Source organism: Rhea americana, unplaced genomic scaffold, assembly GCF_003343005.1.
Source record: "Rhea americana isolate MKP2758 unplaced genomic scaffold, rheAme1 scaffold_189, whole genome shotgun sequence".
Classification (NCBI taxonomy): Eukaryota; Metazoa; Chordata; class Aves; order Rheiformes; family Rheidae; genus Rhea; species Rhea americana.
This window is the reverse complement of record NW_028186027.1, coordinates 283,306-303,267: the sequence shown is the minus strand read 5'-3', so window position 1 is coordinate 303,267 and position 19,962 is coordinate 283,306. Positions and strand designations below refer to the sequence as shown.

At 39.7% G+C, this 19,962-nt stretch overlaps 1 protein-coding gene across 16 annotated transcripts in view; it reads right to left on the bottom strand.

Annotated features, from left to right (window-relative positions):
* Positions 1–19,962, bottom strand: part of TNS3 (tensin 3) — a 304,187-nt gene that overhangs the window by 70,561 nt on the left and 213,664 nt on the right. For all 16 annotated transcript variants that reach the window (XM_085302207.1, XM_085302209.1, XM_085302203.1 and 13 more), the window contains one exon: positions 3,616–4,869. In XM_085302207.1, coding sequence (XP_085158333.1) covers positions 3,616–4,869 — 1,254 coding nt within the window. The remainder of the gene's footprint in view (positions 1–3,615; positions 4,870–19,962) is intronic.

Sequence of the window (19,962 nt, the reverse complement as noted above, 5' to 3'; positions counted from 1 at the left end):
AAAAAAAAAAAAAAAAAAACAACTAAGCAGAACATCAGCATCAAACTTTGGATATCTTTTCTAACTAGCGGTAAAGGAAAGACTTGAGAAGTTACTGGCATTATATTACACAAACCCACAGAGGAAACCATTAAGGAACGGAAAGCATTAACGAATTAGCCTTACATACCTTGAAGCTTGAACTGCTTGCAAGCCTTTAATCTTAGCTCTGTTTGCCTTACAAGATGAAAACTGCAGGACATGGCTTCTTTCAAGTAAGAGAACATGAACAAGAGAGATTCTAGCTTTTCTAGAAAATAAAGCCAATACTTGCAATTTTGTGCTACATCATGCATGCTTTCCTAGCCCTGAAGACAAGAAGGAACTTTCATGCACTGCCAGAGTTTATGCAAGTATGCCAGAGTGTATTTCAGTTCATGCCCAACATTGGAGAATGTTCATTTCTCATGGCTCTGTGCACAGCTGCATTTTACACGTGCTCCACAAAGAGCTTTGGTTTTCTAGACAAAATTTAACTAAATGATTTTGCTCCATGAAGCTTTCATATATTGAACCCTAGCACTGATTTCCAGAGSAGGTCATGAGGGATGCTGGTGACTTCCAGGAGCAGTAGGTCTCATACTGAGAAACACGCTCCTATAAAGCAGGGAAGGGCTGTAGTGGAGGACACGATGCGGGAGTGCAGCCAACTGCCATCTGAAACTGGGTAGGTAAGGTGATGTTAGAGGAAGAGCAACAGAAGACGTGGTGAGGGGAAGTGACTTCAAGGAGACAGTAAGCAACAAACAGGGCAGGAGCCTACTGATGCACTGATGGGCCCTGGCTCAAGGAACATCTTGACGCTACTTGTAGCTGTAGCACGGCAAACTCCATTTTAAAGGATTACTGCAATTTTGTGTTCCAACGGAACTACATTCTTGTTCCAAGAGATCCCATTGCATCAGATGGAGGCACGCTTCAAAACATGAAAATGCAATCTCTCTGAAATGGAGATTTAAAGGGTTTGGAAACTTAAGTTGGGAATTATCTTTGGCTATAAACAAACAGCAATTTGAAAAAGATTTTAAACACTGGCATATAGAGTAAGAAAGAAGAGAAAAAAAAAACAAAACACTGAGGATGGGAGAGAGAAATGACTGGATGAAGGTGTTGAAAGCTAGGGCTAAAAGAAATGCAACTCAATTTTTGAACATATACGCTAATTATTCCTCTCCTTTATTTTGATCTTCTCAAAGCAAGTTCTTTTCTAAACAGTATACTTAATTGTTTCCAAACCAATAAAATTTTTTAAAAGTGCTAAAGATCCTGGTAAAATAATCCTTTCTCTACTGAAGAAACAAAATCAAACATAAATCTGATGTATGATAAATTTTCAGTGGTTGACTTGTTTAGAGTTTGATAGAGTGCAGAACTGTCCACAACAGTCTGGATGGCACGTTAGCTATACATCGTTGGTTAAATGAAGGTGTATTTCAGTCGAATCAAATAGTGCTTTGGGAGTATAGGGGTGTATGGAAAAAATCAATTAACGTCAAAAAGAGAGTTATTGTAATAACAATTAGCGCTTACACACCACTTTACTTTCAGCATACGTATTGTGCTTACCAGCTCACTTTCAGAAGGACATACTCTGCCTAATTAAATCAATCAGAAGAGCTTTTCTATCGACTTGAGTGGGAAGTGGTTTGGGAATCAGTATGCATGTTTGAAGCTCAGTATGATGTAAACATCCTGTAAGGATGTTCAGTATTTCTGAGGCAAGTTTAAAARGCAAACAAAAGCATAACTCCCCCCCCCGCCTTCCTTTGTTCAGACTGATGAAGGAGAGAGAATTTTACACAGAGAAATCTGAAGAAGCTTCCCACCTACTAAACTCTTTTCTTGCTCTGTTGTACCACATTGCCCCTCAGAAATTACCCAAGAACATAAATGTTGTTCATACAGTCATATTTAACTCCTGTTTCATCTGTTTAATCATCATCTTTAATACAAATCCTCTCCCAGTACATGTCCCAAGGTCTTGCACTCACCCCAGCCTTTACCAGGGCAGAAAGTTTACCTGGCTTTACAAATGTAATGGAATGACAGTGACTCCTGCTTCCCTTGGGAGAGGACCAGAGGCTGTGAGAAAAATTCAAACACCTCTTTTCAGATTCAAATTTTTAAACAAGAAATAATAAAGGCTAGCTTATTTTACATTACCTTCTTTTCCCCTTCACTAACTTTACTGCATACCAAAGAGAAAAGTTCTCTCCTGTTGGAAAAAAAACTCATTAACTCATTTTCAATTTGTCCATCGGATAATCATTTGGAAAGATTCAAGACAATTACGAATTTAATTCTGTAAGAGGCACAGAAAATATATTCTGCATTAAAACAATAGTATCATATACATTGAAGCAGCTCAACTAAACTCTCTACCACATCTTTCACTTTTTTAGTCCTGAGTTACYCTTTCAAACACAAAATTGTGATTTCACCTTCTCCACATTAGATCACCATCCTTGATCACACACGTCTGCATGCCCATATAAAACACACAGTTCTTAACTGGAAGCACATGTTGTGGTTAGGCACAGTCATCATCTAATGGTCTGGCACATCCAACTGGGCTTGAGCTGAAGTAGCTAATTTGTGTCCACGAGGCCACAGGCAGATGATCTGACGCACTAGCAGATACTGCAGTCATGCGCTGAACATGCAGGCAAATGTTTCATCACGCCAATAGTGAAAGACAAGGAAGCAGAAGAATAGGAAGAGAAAAGGAAGTGAAGGGTATATGTTCTGCTGGAGGAGTAAGACCAGATGGGATTTTCAATCCTCACAGCAAGATTAACAAGAGCYTGTTCATCACAAATTTTAGTTACAGCATTGATCAAAGAAGTCAGCTGACTTTAAGTAGAGATAGACTACTTATCCCTTTGCAAAGATGCTAGTTATAGTAGTCTTRCTGAGGCAATACAGCAAGCCAGAAAAGCATTGCATATTTAATTCCACAAGTGGATTTCTGCAATCGTATCAGAGCCAGAGACAAAAAACAAGTGCTGTGACTTCTGAATTTTAAAACAGAATAAAGTTTCCAAAAGAAAGTGCTTTAAAATACTTCTTTGGCAAAAATTACTCATTAAAAAAATATTGCACTGAAATTTATGCAGAGGCATTACACCAAATTTGATGATAAAATTAAGTTAGGGGTTTCTCTCCTACTTTAAGCAGAAATCAAACAAAAAATCACTACAGACACTTTCTAAAGCTTGTCTCATGTAGTAATAGGAATTCTGTCCTTCACAACCTAAAATTATAGCAAAAAAAAAAAAAAAAAACCACACAACTGATGATTTGTAACAGGTAAGAATTTGTTGAACAGTATTTTCTTCAAGTCAAATACATGTATGCAAGGGCATTTAAAAATCTGCAAAACATTTTTTAAGCTAGATAATTTTAGTATAATTTCATAATTTCTTAATTTCTATATGAAGAGGATACCTGAAATAATCCATCCTCCACAATCATCCTGAAGGTAGCAAGTGGTGACCTGAGGTCCTGCTGTAGCATATCAAGAGCACACAAGTGCTAGGAAAAGCATTATATTCACATAGTACTATAATAACTTACCATGCCGGGAAGAACTCCTGTTTGCGATCTCTCCTTTCTCATGGAAGATAGGGCCAAGCCCTTCCATGTCTGCATCAGGACTGCTGAATCCATTTACTTGATTTGGGTCTCTGGTGACTGTGTTCATGCGGGTCGGGATAGGTTCAAAGGTAGGGTCTAATTCCAAGATCAGCCTGTTCAGCTGCTCAATGGACTGATCAATATCCAAAGTTGGAGAAGCTGGCAAGCCCCCTGTATTCAGTCCTAGATCCAGACCATTTGTGTCCCTCTGAGGCACCAGTCTTGGCTTGAAACTCTCGCCGCTGGCGTGTTCTGCAGCTTCGCTGACACCTGGCACATTTCCGAGCCCCCTCTGCACAGCATCTCTGCTGCTGGAACCCCGTGTTGGGGTGTCTGGGACCCGGGACTGACTCTGGACATTGCCTGAATTCTCTACAGTGTTATGAATGCCAACCCTCACTTCATTTTCTGGGGCAAAACTGTACTGGTGAGCAGTGACCATCTGCTGCTGGCGTACCCATGTCTGCGTAGAGTAGTTACTTGGGCCGTAAGCTTGAGGCTGAGGTGAGACAGAAGGATTCCTTTGCAGTTGCTGAGTTGGCTTTGGCTCACTGCTTCCAAATGATCTCTCATAGAGGGGATCCACACCAATTCCGAGGTCTGGTGCAAGAGCGCTGTGATGGTCTTCTCCAGTGTTACTTCCAAAGCCATCTGAGAGAAGGGAGTTCTGACTGCTCTTGTGGCAACTGAAGTTCCCAAGGTGGGTGGAGTGCTGACCTTCTGAGGAGGACAAAGTCCCAATGCTGTCCACGCTGTGAAGGTCATGATTGGGCATTTCATCATCCAGAATATCGGTCTCCCTGTCCTTCAGCTTGGTGTCTCCATTCACGTGAACCTGAGCTGGCACTATGTGGCGAGTCCCACTGTACTTGCTTCGGGCATCAGTCATATCCTTGGTGGTGCTGACAGAATCCTCTAGACCAAAGCCGCTGAGTAGCTGGTCCAGTTCTGCCTTCTCTTGTGGGCTTAGACCTCGTTTGCCTCCTGGCACAAGGCGCTCCTCAGTCTTGTCTGTCCTGACGGAAGCTGTTGAATGTCCAGAATCACTGCTGACAGAGAGGGTATGATCACTGTGATCAGGACTGCTGGTCACAGGAACACCATGAGCAACACCGGGGATGCTGGTGTCTGAAGAGCTCTTCTTTCTCACTTTTGCATACAGACTGCCATCAATGGGACCTTGGGTATGCAGCACTGTGAAGAGACAAGTAACAGGCAGAGAAAAGGACAAGGTATTACATAAGGGCTCCGATTGGTATCACATTTCAGAAATACTGCTAATATTAATGCCATTGTTTCTGCAAAACTAAGTTGATTCTACAAACCTGCATATCAATAATCAATCAATGGTATAATCTTCTATTATATTTCAATTTAAAACAAAGTTCTTGATGAAAACATAACAGTGTTTTGTTGATAAAACACTTTCTGCTCCTGAGACAGAGCAAATTTAAAAAACCAAAAAAAACCCACATGATCCAATTTAGTTGAAAATACTACTGTGAGAACCACCTCTTCCTTGTAATTTCAGTACTACCAGCAATGGCAACGGATAAAACCATAGAACACTGAGCAGAGCCTTTTTTCCCCTGGAACATTTTAAAAGCTCCAGAGTTTACTTGAATCCAGCTTATTTTATCCAAACCACTTCTTCCTACCTCTGTCTGTCAGGGTTCTTTAAAGGTCTTCTTGACATTACAGACCCAGGAGAATAATTAAGCCCTAGGAGGAACATTCTTATGATGTATGGCCTAATCCTTTACTGGATTTGTTCATGCACCTCCCACAGACATCAAGCAGGTTCCATCAACCAGAGGTAGAATATGGCTCCTGGGCTCTTACCCAGAACTGAAAATGAATGTGATTCCTAATTCTGGTCTTATAAAAAAGCTTTACGAGTAAATACWTCTACTGTGCACCAAGCCAAGAAAGTAAAATGAGTAGTTCTATTTTGGAAGGTTTTAAAGCTCCATTATCAAAACATTAAATTAAGCAGAAATTTTAGAAGAATTTTCCCTACCCATAGTTTGAGAATTGTTTGATAATAAGAAAATTAGACCATTAAAAGTTAGGAACAGGGAGATTTTTGTTAAAGGTAACCAACAGCTTAGTCTCCATCATGGGAATTCCAAAATCAAAAGATCCACTGACAGCCCAATAAATTTTAAAGTCAACTGTATCACACAGTTTCAAATTATATTTAAAATGGCACCATGGTCATGAAGCTTCAGAACATTGCTAGTTAGCCTTTCTGGTAATGTCATTTTAGAAAAAGCGCTATTCATAAATTGTACCCACGATGGCAATGAATTCATCAGTTTATAATGGCAAGAAAAGTGGTCTGCTTGGAAAAAAACATTCGTTATGCAACATACTGCCAAGTTTCCATCAGTTAAAACACTGTCATACACTAGAGGTTATATGATAGGTTCAATAGATCTTAGCCAATAATTAAAGGACAACTTTCTCCTTTTTAAAGACTAGGTACTATTTGTTGCCTGCTGTTGTTTTTAAAAACAGCACATGCAGAAGGCCAAAAACATTCCCTTTTAGAACAAGTCATCAGGCTAGAAAAAAGAAAAACAAACAAACAAAAAAAAAACCCAAACCAATTCCCCTTGCCATAGATTTTCTCTATAAGCAACCTGTTAGAAGCTTGCTGAAGTTTATGCAGTACAATGTGCAAATAGTGACAAAAACTGCTATATAAGAGGTCGAATGTCTGTATACAGATATTTWAAAATAGTATTTAGTAGTATTTATGGTTTAATGAAGAGAACTACTATATATAAGGAAAACACTGTCAACTGACAGTTTTTCAAGCTSTTTCATGCTGTGATTTCTCGTAAGCTCTCACTGCTGCTAGGACAATGATGCACACTTGGAGTTTCAACATGAAAAGACAGAAAACTTTCATATGRAATTATTTAATAAAGTTACCACAACAAATTATTCAAGTTCAAAAAAGTTAATAGTAATTCTTAGGTGATTATTTTGTAGTTGGCAATAATTTTCTTGTGGTTAGTATTCAGTAAAGAAAAATAAAAAATATACAAAATTGCTGTGATCTGAGTAGCTGAGTATCTCGACACAAATAAACAGATTACAGCGTTGGACTGGAATACAGGAAGGTAAATACAGGACCAGTATTCTTGAACCACTAAGCCCTTCTGTGCTTCTTCTCTGCTACCCCAAACTAGACACAGCACTGTAAATCCTTCAAACAGCCGTGAATCAGACACTAGCCAGCCATAAATATCCCTCACCAGATGAAACATAACATACAAATGTTATTCCCCCTACAGAAATGCAGACTGTGGAACTGAGGATCTGGCACACCAGGGCTCTGCAAGGTTTAGAGATAACCCAGCCCAGTACTTTTCCTGCTAATTCAAAATCCTTCAATCTATTTCATATGTTGAACATAACATACAGTAGCCACAACCAGCTTCGAAGTCTCACAAACTAGGAACTGTACGAACAGAGTTCTTGTTCTGAAGAAGAAATGTTCTACTTTCTGGTAGCATCTCTACTTAAAATTATACCATTTAATTTGAGAAAGAAGAAAAAAACTCTCAAAAAAGAAAAAAATACATAGTCATTTGAATAGACATTCTGATTAGTGCTAAATATTTTTAAAATATTACAATTCCTCAATATATTTTTAATGGCATTAAAAATTAGCACCATTGGATATAAATATGAAAACACCTTTTGACATAGGATACATTTTTTGTAGCTTAGGATCTTTGCTTACATATTAAGTATGCAAACTAGAGTACTCAAAATTTTGCTTCATTTCATTGACCTTTGAATTGGATACAACAGCTTTACAATAGTCAGAAGCTTGTTTTTTTCAAAAACAGAATGATTTTCCTTTCTTAGAGAATGCTCCTGTACATACTACATTTATGTGACAACACGAAGTTTGGGCCTAACCTACTTCAGGATGATGAGGGGTCTTAAATTAAAAAATATTTTTCCGAAAGATACAGAAGTTAATTGGCTGTCTTCGAACTCTGAAGTGATCCCACTGGTGGCTGATATTTAATTCATGACTACTCAGATCACAGTTTTAATCTCAGCTATAGTTTGTAGTGAACACTAAGAAGCTAGAACATTAAGAAGTTTCAGGTTTCTGTGAATAGCTAGTGTTAACTGGAAAGCATCAAGGAAGAGTATAGGAATGTTTCAGACAAGTAAATCAGATGAAGGGAAGAAAAAATTTTGCTAGAGGAATCTCTCCCTCCCCCTATTTCTCATGTAGATGAAAATTTCTTCTTTTTGCAAACATAGCTTTTCGGATGTACTTGAAGTATGCATCTCCTCAGAAAAATTGCCACRCTGAAGAGTAGCACCTGTACTCAGTAGAAGCCTAACTGATACACAGATACTGCAAGATACAGCAGGAGTCTTTCTCTGACTTCTCACAGGTTTTGCCTCAGGGTTACTACCGTACAAAATTTGGTTGGAACAGAGATAATACAGCTTACRAGACTACAAGATTCATTATCAAAGGAACAAAGTTTACACATAGAATATGGCTTAGGGTAAGGTTTTGCCTGAAGCATTTTATATGTGGTGATAGTACATTGATTAAAATAAATTATTCAGTATTCATATCCTTACACTGTTCCTGACTGTGCATTTAGAAGAGTATCATTTACCTGGACATCTCCGTAAATCTGATCTGAAACAACAGGGGAAACTGTTTTTTCTATGTTACGGTCTCTGTTAAAAATAAAACCCATGAAATCTGCAATCCTTCCTAAGGACACTAGAACCACTTTGTGTAAGCAATTGAACACTGAGCTGCTTGGGCTSCCTTACAAAGCGGCCAACTGCTGTGTGTGCATATGTGTATGTACACAGAGATACACCAACCAATCACTCAGACCTGTGAGAACTCAACATCACGACAGGAGGGACAATGTCTGAACACCGCCACCTCTGTGCCATATTTCACCACTATAAAACGGGCAGCTAGGTTTTATGGCATTCAGTGTTTCACCCTGTACCCTCAAAATTGCTAGTATGTGGAATGTGAGTACGTTTAAAATAACCTGAACAGCTGTGGACAYAATGAGTACTATCTTACTCAACATCAACATAACTGCCTACTCATAATCATGCCACTGGGTATACCACTTACTAAGAAGAAATTCACAAAAAACAAACAGCTTGGAAATATTTTTTTCACCTTGCATTATCCTCTACTTGATAAATGTAGGTTACCTAAATTGAAGTACCTATTTGTGACAGAGGGACTACGAGAAGYCAACTTTCCTAAGTGAATGAGGAACTTAACCAGGATTTTCAATCCTGCACTGATCATTTAAGTGAGCACTGAGCCATACAAAACAGGCATTTAAACTGCAAAGAAAAATGCAATCAGTAAAGCGTGGGATCTAGATGTCCTACTTAAGWATCCATTTCTGAAAGCCTGGTCCATTGCCAAGCTGCAATTGTAGGCCAAGCTTCAAAATCCCTAAGGCAACCTCTCAAAGCAGTGGTTCCCCAAACAGAGGTTACTGCAATTACAAGCAGGATCGGGAGCCGACAAACACTGCTTTTGATATTTATGCTGGAACTTGAGGGGTTCACATCATATCTTCTGTCTGTAAGTGAAGCTTGAAACAAAAGTTTGGGAACTGCTGGCTTCAAGCTGTGAACTTAAAGATGAGTATGACGTTGTTAGACTTCACAAGGAAAGACCTGTGATTGTGGGATAAAGCAATTTACTTGTACCTAACCGTTTTTCTCTAGCGGGCAGCTGCCTTTTCATAAACCTCAAATAGTCACTGAAAAATTGTCACGGTACATTTTATTCCAGTAAACAGATGACAGAGAATTAGACACAGAGCTAAACAAAAATCCAGCTGCTCCTAAATAGTCTGAATCTTCAAATCTGCAGCTCCTGATCATGAAAACTTATGACAGGTACTACATGTAACAAATCTAAACTTTCAAAGTTGCACAGTTGTAGGAAAGTATTCTTGGATTAATTCCTTCCCCTCTTCCCCCCCCCCCCTCAGTTATCCAGTAATTATTCAAAAAAAATTCCTACACCTGGCACTGATCAGTAATCAGGAACCACACTGCAGTTGGTCCTACTTAGAGGTATGTCTCTGAACCACAGTCATGTAACAAATATCCCTCTGTCCCTCTAGAAATGTATCTCTCATCCATCCACCCCAACTTTTCTTTTAACATTCAGCACAGACACAACAGTCATGCAAACAAAATGGTTACAGTATAGACAGCACCGATATTAATATCTCTTATTGGTGCAGTGGGAGAGTTCCAGATGGCCCTAACAGCATCCAGGAACACAACTCCCATTGCAAGGGAACGGAAATCATGCGCCGTTTCAAATTCATGACCTTGAAAAATCTCTTACCAGGCCACATATGCTGAGCAGCATAAAGAGCTTAGTTTTACCTCAGACCTGTGTAAAATCTTTCACTCTGAGTTCAATATAAAGAATACAACTCATCGTCAAGGTAAAATGATCTGTCTGCCTAAACCTTCCCTCCCACTTCAGACTTGGTTTCCAATGATATGAAATGCTGTAAGAGGCAGAAATATTTTACAATATAGTACTTCTGCTATGGAAGAATTAAATATTTGAGTACCACACTTTACTGACAGAGCTAACATTTACATCAATGATTTTACCTAAATGATATACTAGGCAGCCTGAGATATGTTTCTGAACTTGAGAAATCCACAGAATATTTAAATATGACTTGTTAAAATAACTAACACAAATGCATCTCTGAAGACTCAACACAATCCAACCTCAAAGGAAGCAGAGAGCGTCTGAACAGTCACAGGAAATAAAAGATTTAGACTTTTTATGTTATTGCTTGTTTGTTCATAAAACCAGGAGAAATGAACTATTCAACTACTGTAACCTTGAAAATAAAAGGCTTTAAAGTATTTCCCCCTCATATTAAAGTAGTATGTMATCTTGTATTTTCCCTTTTTCTAAAGCATAATTTTGGAATCCCTCTCTTACTGAGATTTTCAGACCTCACTTTTATCTAGTGTTCATATTTTTTTTGTCTCTAAAAATAATTAATTAGAAATGTGAAGCTATGCATGTAGGCAGGGACCACTCTGGGGGGCAAAAGAAACTAGAAAATATACTAGCAAAGCAAAACTGCATTCTGTGCACCTTGCTAAGTTGTGGCATTGCAAAAGGCCTCATGCATTAAATACACATCTCAATACAAAACTCAATCCCTGCTCTCGATTTTTTCCAAGGAAGCAGCACTCTGTAAAACGCTGCAGTAACACAGCTGTCAAAAAGAGGGGAAGTGCACAACAGTGGAGCCCTAAGTAATGCTGGAATTTAGCTACACAGGCTGAGGGGGCCCAGTTTCTTTCAGTCTGACCTCTCTTCTCAGGAGGAACTCCAACTCCCTGAACAGGCTCAAGCTTGACAAATTCCCACACTGATTCTAAACTACAGGCACATCAGTATCAGGGAACCCCTTATAAATGAAAGCCTCAGAGAAAAGGGTATGTATGTATTTTCATTCTCATACATAATATACAAAGAGCAACTTATATAAAAAAGTAGAAGCTGAAATACCAACACATACCAAATTCAGTGGCTTCCTTCCAAGCCTATGTTTTTTGGCACTTCCTTTCATGAAATCCAAATACCTGAAGGCAGCCTTGTGAGTAAAAAGACATTTCAGTCTTTCAGCTTTTTGACTTGTCCCCACAGCCAGCCCCTGTCCATTCACCACTTGTGAAAATACACACAAATGCAAGCCAGCTAGGTAAACACACATACCACAAGCCCAACAAGAACCGTTCTGACCCAGTCCACCTGAACAGAAAGCAGAGAAAGGCTGCAAATGCACTAGCTTTTACACAGTGTACCATTGATCGTGTTGCAGCAGGAAACATTATAGGAGATCAGGATTATTTCTTTCAACCTCAGAAATAAATATTTCTACCCTCAGGCAAACCTGGACAAGTCCAGAGCTGCATTCCTTCAAAGTTAAATCTTTTTATGTGTGCTTGTCTTTTCCTTTCTCCCTTTCTAACAAACACAGGCCCTCACTCCTTGCAAGCTCTTCCCACATAATTCCTATAAAATTCATACAGAAATACATGTGGTCTGTATTTCCAACTCTTGAACCATAAGAAAGCTTCTTACCTCTTTATTAGGCACATTCAGGAACTTTCTGCAGGAGTCAATCATTAGCTCATTTAAATCAACTAATGCTCCTTTAAGCAAAAGACTGTGCAGAGGAAAGCTGGAGTTAAGGCAAACAGCTTAAAAAGGCACAAAATTTCTCTGCTCCTGCTGTTCGAGTTACAGCTGCTGTTCCTGCTCCTGGAGGTAAATGGTCTTGCTCAAAAGCATGAGACTTGTATCAGCCAGAAAAAGCAAATGAAAATGTAAACACAAGGGAGGAGCCTGAGGGGATAATCAGGTTCAATGAAATTTGAACCCCTGGAGCCAAGGAGGAGTGGAAAAGTGTTGGCTGAAAAGGTAATTCAGTCTACAAGCTATTTCCTTACAGTGGTCCTTTTCTCAGTCTGTTTCAATATCCTAATGAAGCCAAGCGAGTTTCAACTCCCAGATTATTTAGCCATGCACTTACGATTGCCTGTGTTTGATGCCTTCTTCCTAAATCAAACAGCTCTTAAAAGATGTTGCTCTCTCCCAACAAACAACCACGTTAGCCACTCTTGTCCAAGCCTTCAAGAAGCTGTATGCGATCAGAGTTCTCGGGCAAGAAAAGCTTTCTGGAGAGCCTGCAGCGATAATGCTTATTTTTATGCAGTGGCTGCTGCTACTCGCGAGCTCCCAAACCGCAGCCGGCTTTGACTCCGTCTCTGCAATGAATCAGCTCAGACCAGGGGGAGCGAGCCTGGTAGTTCCCGCAAGCCTTCACGCCTTCAGTAACAGCTGTATCTCACCACACAGCATCCCACAAGCTTCTGCTCCAAACATCAATACAAACGTATGTATGCATCCCTACCAGGCAGCCGAGCCACTAGGCAACACTCATTTTCTATTCCAAAGACTGTCAAAACTTTATTAGTTTGCACTAGGACAAAGAGTAAAGGTGGCTCTCACACAAAACAGAAAATACCACACATCTACCTGTTAACTACTAACAAACCTACTTCAAAAAGATAAACTGCATGTCTGCTCAAGTGATGCTGTTTTGAATAAACTATGGTCAAGATTCTGGTAAAAGGAATAAATTCATGCATACAAGCTACATAGCCACTACTTTTTGATGACCAGAAARCCAGCTCTCTCCTCCCTAAGGATTAGTGTGGAATGCTGCTGACATTGCTTGTAAGCTGAAAACTGTAACATCTGTCTCAAAAACGTTAATAAAAATAAAAATTGAGTCTCACCTTCTCACCTAAGAAATAACTTTTGGTTTTGATTCACTGTGCCTGTGAGAGAAAAAAAAAAGAGCTGTATTCCTTACTTGAGTTGCACTATTTCTGCTCATTTGCAAACTAGGTAAGCCTATACTACATTTTTGGTGATCTTAGGCCATTGGCATTCAGCATACCTAAAAGCAGATTGAGGTGCAATACTGAGACACTTGTGCTATCTGGGATACCAGAAGAAACCTAGATGATATAACATCAGCTCTGCACAAATTAATTCATCCTGTGTATAGTTTACTGGCAGCACAGATGAATTAGACAGATCACCATGCTGCTGTAATTTCCTTGCTCCTGGCATTCTGGATAGCCTTAGTGGTACTTCACACAATCACAGTAGGAATGCTTTGGGACTTTGAGCTAGCTTTAAATAGCTAGAGGTTAAACACAGCCACAGACATGTTCAGAGAAATGATTAAGCATCTCTCAACCGGTTTAGCTGATGCTTTGTTGGTAATCAGTTGCAGACTTTCTGCRCCATACCACTCTTTGCAGCACTTGGGCACTTATGGTTCTGTGAATATCCAYATTAATCCATGTAATCTGGACACTATCAGATTACTTGGTGTGCCAATCTGATCCTGCTCAGGCATGAAGCATTTAAATTTGTTAAACTAGACTACAATATAGTCAGTGTTTACATTGACTTTTGAAGTGCAGATGATACTTGATTGGCATGTAGTTAGCATGGCAGATAAAGGTCACAGAATCACAAAAGAGTTGAGGTTAGAAGGTACCTCTGGAGATCATCTAGTCCAATTTCCTCCTGCTCAAGCAGGGTCACCTAGAGCACGTTTCCAGAGATTGTGTCCAGACAGCTTTTGAATATCTCCAAGGAAAGAGATTWCACAACCTCTCTGGGCAACCTGTTCCAGTGCTCTGTCATTCTCACAGTAAAGAAGTCTTTCCTCATATTCAGATGGGACTTCTTGTGTTTCAGTTTGTGCCYATTGCCTCTCATCCTATTGCTGGGCATCACTGAAAAGAGTCTGGCTTCATCCTCTTGACACCCTCCCTTCAGATACTTATATGCATTGATGAGATCCCTCCTCAGTCTTCTCTTCTCCAGGCTGAACAGATCCAGCTCTCTCAGCCTTTCCTCATAGGAGAGATGCTGCAGTCTCTTAGTCATCTTAGTAGCCCTTGCTGGCTTCGCTCCAGAGCTTCCACAACTCTCTTTTATTGGAGGGCTCAGAACTGAACACAKATACAGCCTCATCAGGGTTAAGCAGAGTGGCAGGATCACCTCACTTGACCTGCTGGCAATGCTCTTCCTAATGCAGCCCAGGGTACCGTTGGCCTTCTTGGCCACTGGGGCACATTGCTGGCTTGYGGTCAGCCTGCAGTCCACCAAGATGCCCAGGTCCTTCTCCACAGAGTTGCCTTCCAGCAGGTCCAGCCCCCAGGCTGTRTTGGTGCATGGAGTTACTCCTCCCTAGGTGCAGAACCCTGCACTTGCCCTTGTTGAACTTCATGAAGAACTGCTCACCATCAACTGATCAAAAGTTTTGGGAAAAAAAAAAACCCATTGATCAGCATTGTAAATCTGCATCAGCTTAGACCACTGCATTGTCCAGTCATGGTGTTTTCTTGAATTTGGAGACCTAAAACTGGGTTTAGTKGAACTGTCAAACTGTGGTCTAAGAAATAAGTCCTGATTCAGTAGAGTAGTACAAGACTGCAAGTCCAGYTTCGTGTTTGTAAATATTCCTCTGGCGATCACTGAATCAGTTTTTTGAAATTTTTTAGAGAATTAGTGGATTGAGGATAACAGAATGGCCCATAAAGAAAGGAAAAAAGGTATGGAATCTTCTTCTACTACTGTTTTTCCTTCCAACCAAATACTGATTTTCATATAAGCATTCCATTTTAAAGAACTAGTTTTTCAACACGACTAAACAGCAGTAGCTATAGACTAGGACTCATTYGGGAAGCATAGCAAACCAAACATCTTCCCAGGTGCCTTAACCTTTAGTAGAAAAATGAAGCAGGCTGAAGAAAACCAGAATGAGGCATGTATCAGAGGGCAAACAGGGAACACTTTAAAAGAAAATCCACTTGGAGGGGGAATAGGTGTTTGCAAAATATTAACACGCAGGAACCTCAGACTCACACATGGGGTCCTCAAACCTTCAATTTTTCGAGAAGCAAAGGAGAGGGCATTCAACACATTACAGCATCCTTATGCTGTGCAAATGCACATTTCCCAGCCACTCAAAAAGATCACACTTGTGATTTAATGATTTTACAAGTACTCTGGAGTAAGAAAAATCTACTTGACAAAGTATGGCTYCTAGACCAGAGGCTGGCATCTCTCCAGTCGGCTTAGAAGAAAGGGTGAGCAAGCCAGCACAGACTCACCCTTAGACACACTGCCATAATATACCTTCTGACTTCTGTCTACCTGGGATCAAAAGAAAGTAACACTTTGTGTCATGATCCAAAATACACAGAAAAGACTAAATACATTTATTAATACAGCCTTRTATACATTAACTAGTATCTATAGTGTCATTTTGACTCTACATCTGCAAACTTTTCTCAGTAATTTAAGCACAGACTTATCTAGCCTACCTTGTACTTGGATAATCAGCAAAAGAATAACAAAAAGTCATGGTACAGACACATCACAAGGACAACGCACTAAGCAAAGTTTAAGTGCATTACGAAGTCACTGAACCACTTGAAACTATTTCCTTTCATTTATTCCAAAAACAAAGCCCATCTTTAGGAACACTTCCTTAATCTTCAAGTGTATATTGCAAATGCAGAGATTTTTAATTAACRATTCTTCTTTATTACAGTTTGAATGGCACACTCGCCTTTGAGTCACAGCTCTTCTCTTACTATATTGTTAGRCTTCCTGCAAAATTATTTACAGTCAAAACAGAAGCAGCAAAAAAGGACAGATGACTCTATATGGTTGTTGTTCTCACCTCTGAAAACGTACAGGACCAGAATATTTATCTTTCTCAAAGAGATCTGAAAATGATCTGAACATGCACAATGTAAGCATATACTACATAATAAAGTATTTAGTTTTGGTAAAAGGTTTCAAATGTGTCTAAGTGACTTAGTAACCAAAACTCCTTCAAACAATATTTTATGCATATTTACTAAAAAGAAMACTAAGCTTGAAGCCAGAAGCATTATACAAACTTCTGAAGTTCAGCACGTCTCCTAAATGGAGGACGGATTAGGAAACATTCTTCCTGACCCAGAATAAGATGGAGAAACAATACAGGACATGAAGAATCATGTGATGCAGTCTAGCCTGTACAGCTTAGGAGACAGCACAGCGCTCAGGGTAATCTCCAAAACTACATTATGTTTTTCCTATTAAAGTTGAAGGCATGGGCCACTGTGCTTCCACCTGTGTATAAAAAAAAAGGGGAGGGCGCCTTTTGGCAGGCAACATGTATTGATACGAGAGGGGGAGAGAGAGAGGGAAAGGGGGAGAGAAGGAGGGCGGAGAAGAGGGAGAATAACTTAAAGATTAATTCAGATAATAACTAATACTGCAACTTCTGCCTTTCCAATTAAAAGATGCCCACAGTAAGAAGCAGGCCCGGGTTCTGGCAAAACACCTCCCTTTTCCTTACTGGAAGTTGCTTCCTTCTGTTTAATCTGAAACAACTTTGAACGGGCTGCTCTTCTTCAGTATTCGAATATCATTCATGTTTGAGGACAAACTCTAGAGGGAGGTATCACCCAATTTCAGGCAGAACTGAAGTCTGGCCCATCTTTCGATTTCCTGTGATAGTTAGCCTTCTGACCCAAAGCTCTCCAATGTTAATGAAAGTTTTTGCAACAGAACAYAGATAGGCCTTAAATAGAAAGAATTATAGGTAAGCATTTAAGACTTAACAAGTGACATTGTTGAATCAGAAATGTAGATTCCCTCCTTGGGATCAATCCATGGGCAACAAGTGAACTCTGTGTAGCAGAACTCTGCTTGCAACTATGAGATATCATTGAAAAATTAGCAATACACTACAGCTGGCAGCACTAAACATTGCTACTATCATTGATACAGCTAAAATTCCACTCACAGTCACTTCAAAAAATATATGATCACATGGGTTCTTATTCAATTGTACTTTAATATCAGAAGTGTTTGTGGAGACTCCACAATGGTATGCCACATTCCGTACAATCCAATATAATCCCTCTCAAAAATGGGACATTGAAATCAAAGTTTGGGGATGCAAAAGGACTATTTTTTTCACACTGCTCTCTTACAAAGACAAGAAAAAAAAACCTGCCAAAACTTGTATGAAGCACCTGTTGCAAATATTAACAGCGCTTTGGAAACATATGCAAGGGCAAAAATCCTGCTATATATCTTTTTATAATTCTCTAAAGAGAACCCTACTTGCAAAAGATCCTTGCTGCAGAAGGCCTTCCAGGAAGAGTTCAACACCTGCTCCATGTATTCAGTGGCAGAAATTAACATGTCTCATCAACCAGCGTTCCTGTATCACAAGAAAATGGCCAGTTCCAGGGCAACCCCAACACTAATGCATGCCCAATACCCTCCTTCAAAAACTGATGCTAACTGGAACCCAGCTTTTCTGACCAAAGTGCCTCCACAACAAAAACGAACAATACTCAAAAAACCCCACACATCCAAAAAGACCCATGCACAATCTGTAAGTAGAAACTCCTCAGGTCTTTCTATTCAGCAGAATATGCTTGCCAATGGGGAAAGCACCAAAAAGTTGTCAGTGGTGAAGAGAGTGGTGCAGTAGCTAGCTGAAACCCTGAAGTAGGACGAGGAGGAGGAGGGAGCTACAGAAAAGGAATCTAGCTAAAGGGCAATGCGCAGGACTTTAAAGGCAGTAATTACATCTAGGCCCAAGAGTTCTCATTCAGAACAACCTCATTACTGCAAGCATTTACCAGAAAGAGGATAGCTGCTTTTAAAGCCCTGGTGGCTTTAAAAAACAGAAGAAACCCCAACCACTTTCATACTGAAGTCTATCTTTTGTTTTGCAAGTCTTCCTCAGAAATATACCTTTTGGGCATTCTCATGGATTTTCATTCATGCAGAAGCATTCATTGAAGACACAGCTTGACCTATCTTTCCAGTGCAAATGGCCCCATGACTGAAGATGCCCTCTATTCACAATACCATTAGTTGCTGGATTGAAGACAGGCCCAGGAGGTCAGTGTATGTATGCTCAGGTGCAGACAGAGAAAGGGGACTTGCTTCTCCTTCTAGTCTTACAAAAAGCACAGAACAAACACACAACAAATCCTAACATGTGCTATGATGCTTTCAGTTTGCTCCATCCAGTTACAATTTCCATCTCTGCTGCTGCCACAACAGCACTAGTGCCAGGCAAGCAAGCTGTATAGGAAAAAAGATATTCAATATCTAAACCATAATTAAGGTCACTTTTTCTTGCTTTGTTTTAGCCTAATGCAGCTAAGCAGGCAGGAGGTCGTATTGCTTTCCCAAGAGAGAGAAGAGGAGTTGTTCCAGCTGCAGGAGTGGGACACACACCTGGGGCAGAGGTTTCCCTTTCAGGACTCAAATTAAATCTAAAGGCATTAAACAGATTCTAAGAATGGGTGAAGGGAAGCTTCCTTCTGTGGTACACGGTACCTATACCTGGAGATATCAATTTGGACATCAGTGTTTAAATATTAACAATCACAGACTGTATTTGATATGACTAAGCAGCACGTTAAAAAGTGCAAGTCTGCTCAGAAACTGAAATAAGCTGGGAAAAGAAAAATTTGCTATGTATCATTTTGAGCTCTTCAGGCAAAGCAGCAGGAAACATTCTCAGAGAAAGAGAGAGAAAGCAGGAAAGAAGGAAATTTCAACTATGCTTGCAAAGGGCATATTACATGGCCCTGAGATAACGGGCTATTTAGAGAGCATAGGAAGGAAGGAAAGCAAGCCACAGTCAGATGCATCGTCTTCCTCATAGTTTGATTGTCTGAATCCTCCTGCGCTGAGGGGAGAGGTCTTTCGTGCAATGTTATAAAAACAGAACTGCAAAAGATATCTCAATGTGCCTTGAACACCTCTTAAACCACTCAAATGTYGCCTCTTGTTCCTTGGGTCAAAAAGGATATTGAAAGCCTTTGACAGAGGGCTGGTGAATACATCTTTGAGATAACAACATAACATTGTCAGTTACTGCAATAGGGCAGAAACTATCTGGAGATCATTAAAAAAATAGCATGCAATTTCAAATTTAAAAGAAAAAAAAAGATCAAATAACTAGCTCTGCACAAGTAGTTTTGAAAGTATTTGACACGTGCAATCTCTGCTTCAGATAAACCTGTGTACTGTTAAAGATATTGGTTGGTACTTGAAGGGAAAAGAAAATGTCCTCAAATAACCTTCACAGAATGAAAGGCTGAGAAGTTACCGGAGCATAAATAGCAGTCTACAAAGAATTAAGGACAAAAGGGGCTCATAGGAAAGAAAAAGGCAAGTAGTGGTATTCAAAGGCAGGAGGCTAATAGAGAAAATGGAGTTAGGATAAAAATCTGTGAAATCCTACTTGAAAGTTGTTCTTGWTTCTAGATGTAAGACTTTCAAACTATTTATTTTAACCGTTACCATCCCTCTCTGGCTATTGGTACTTCTTTATTTTTTAATTGGGCTARATTCAAACTAAAAAAGAACTGACAAATGGTATCTAACATAATCAAAAGCCCCAGTGCACTGAGTAAGATGCACATAATTCCTCATTTCAGACACTGCTTTATCAATATGTTTGCAGGTTGRGGTAAAAGGAAAAAAAAATACATATATTTCTGATGTACATATAGCCTGACAAGTTGATTTCAGGAGCTCAGCTTAGCACTTAAATACATACTTTGAAAAAG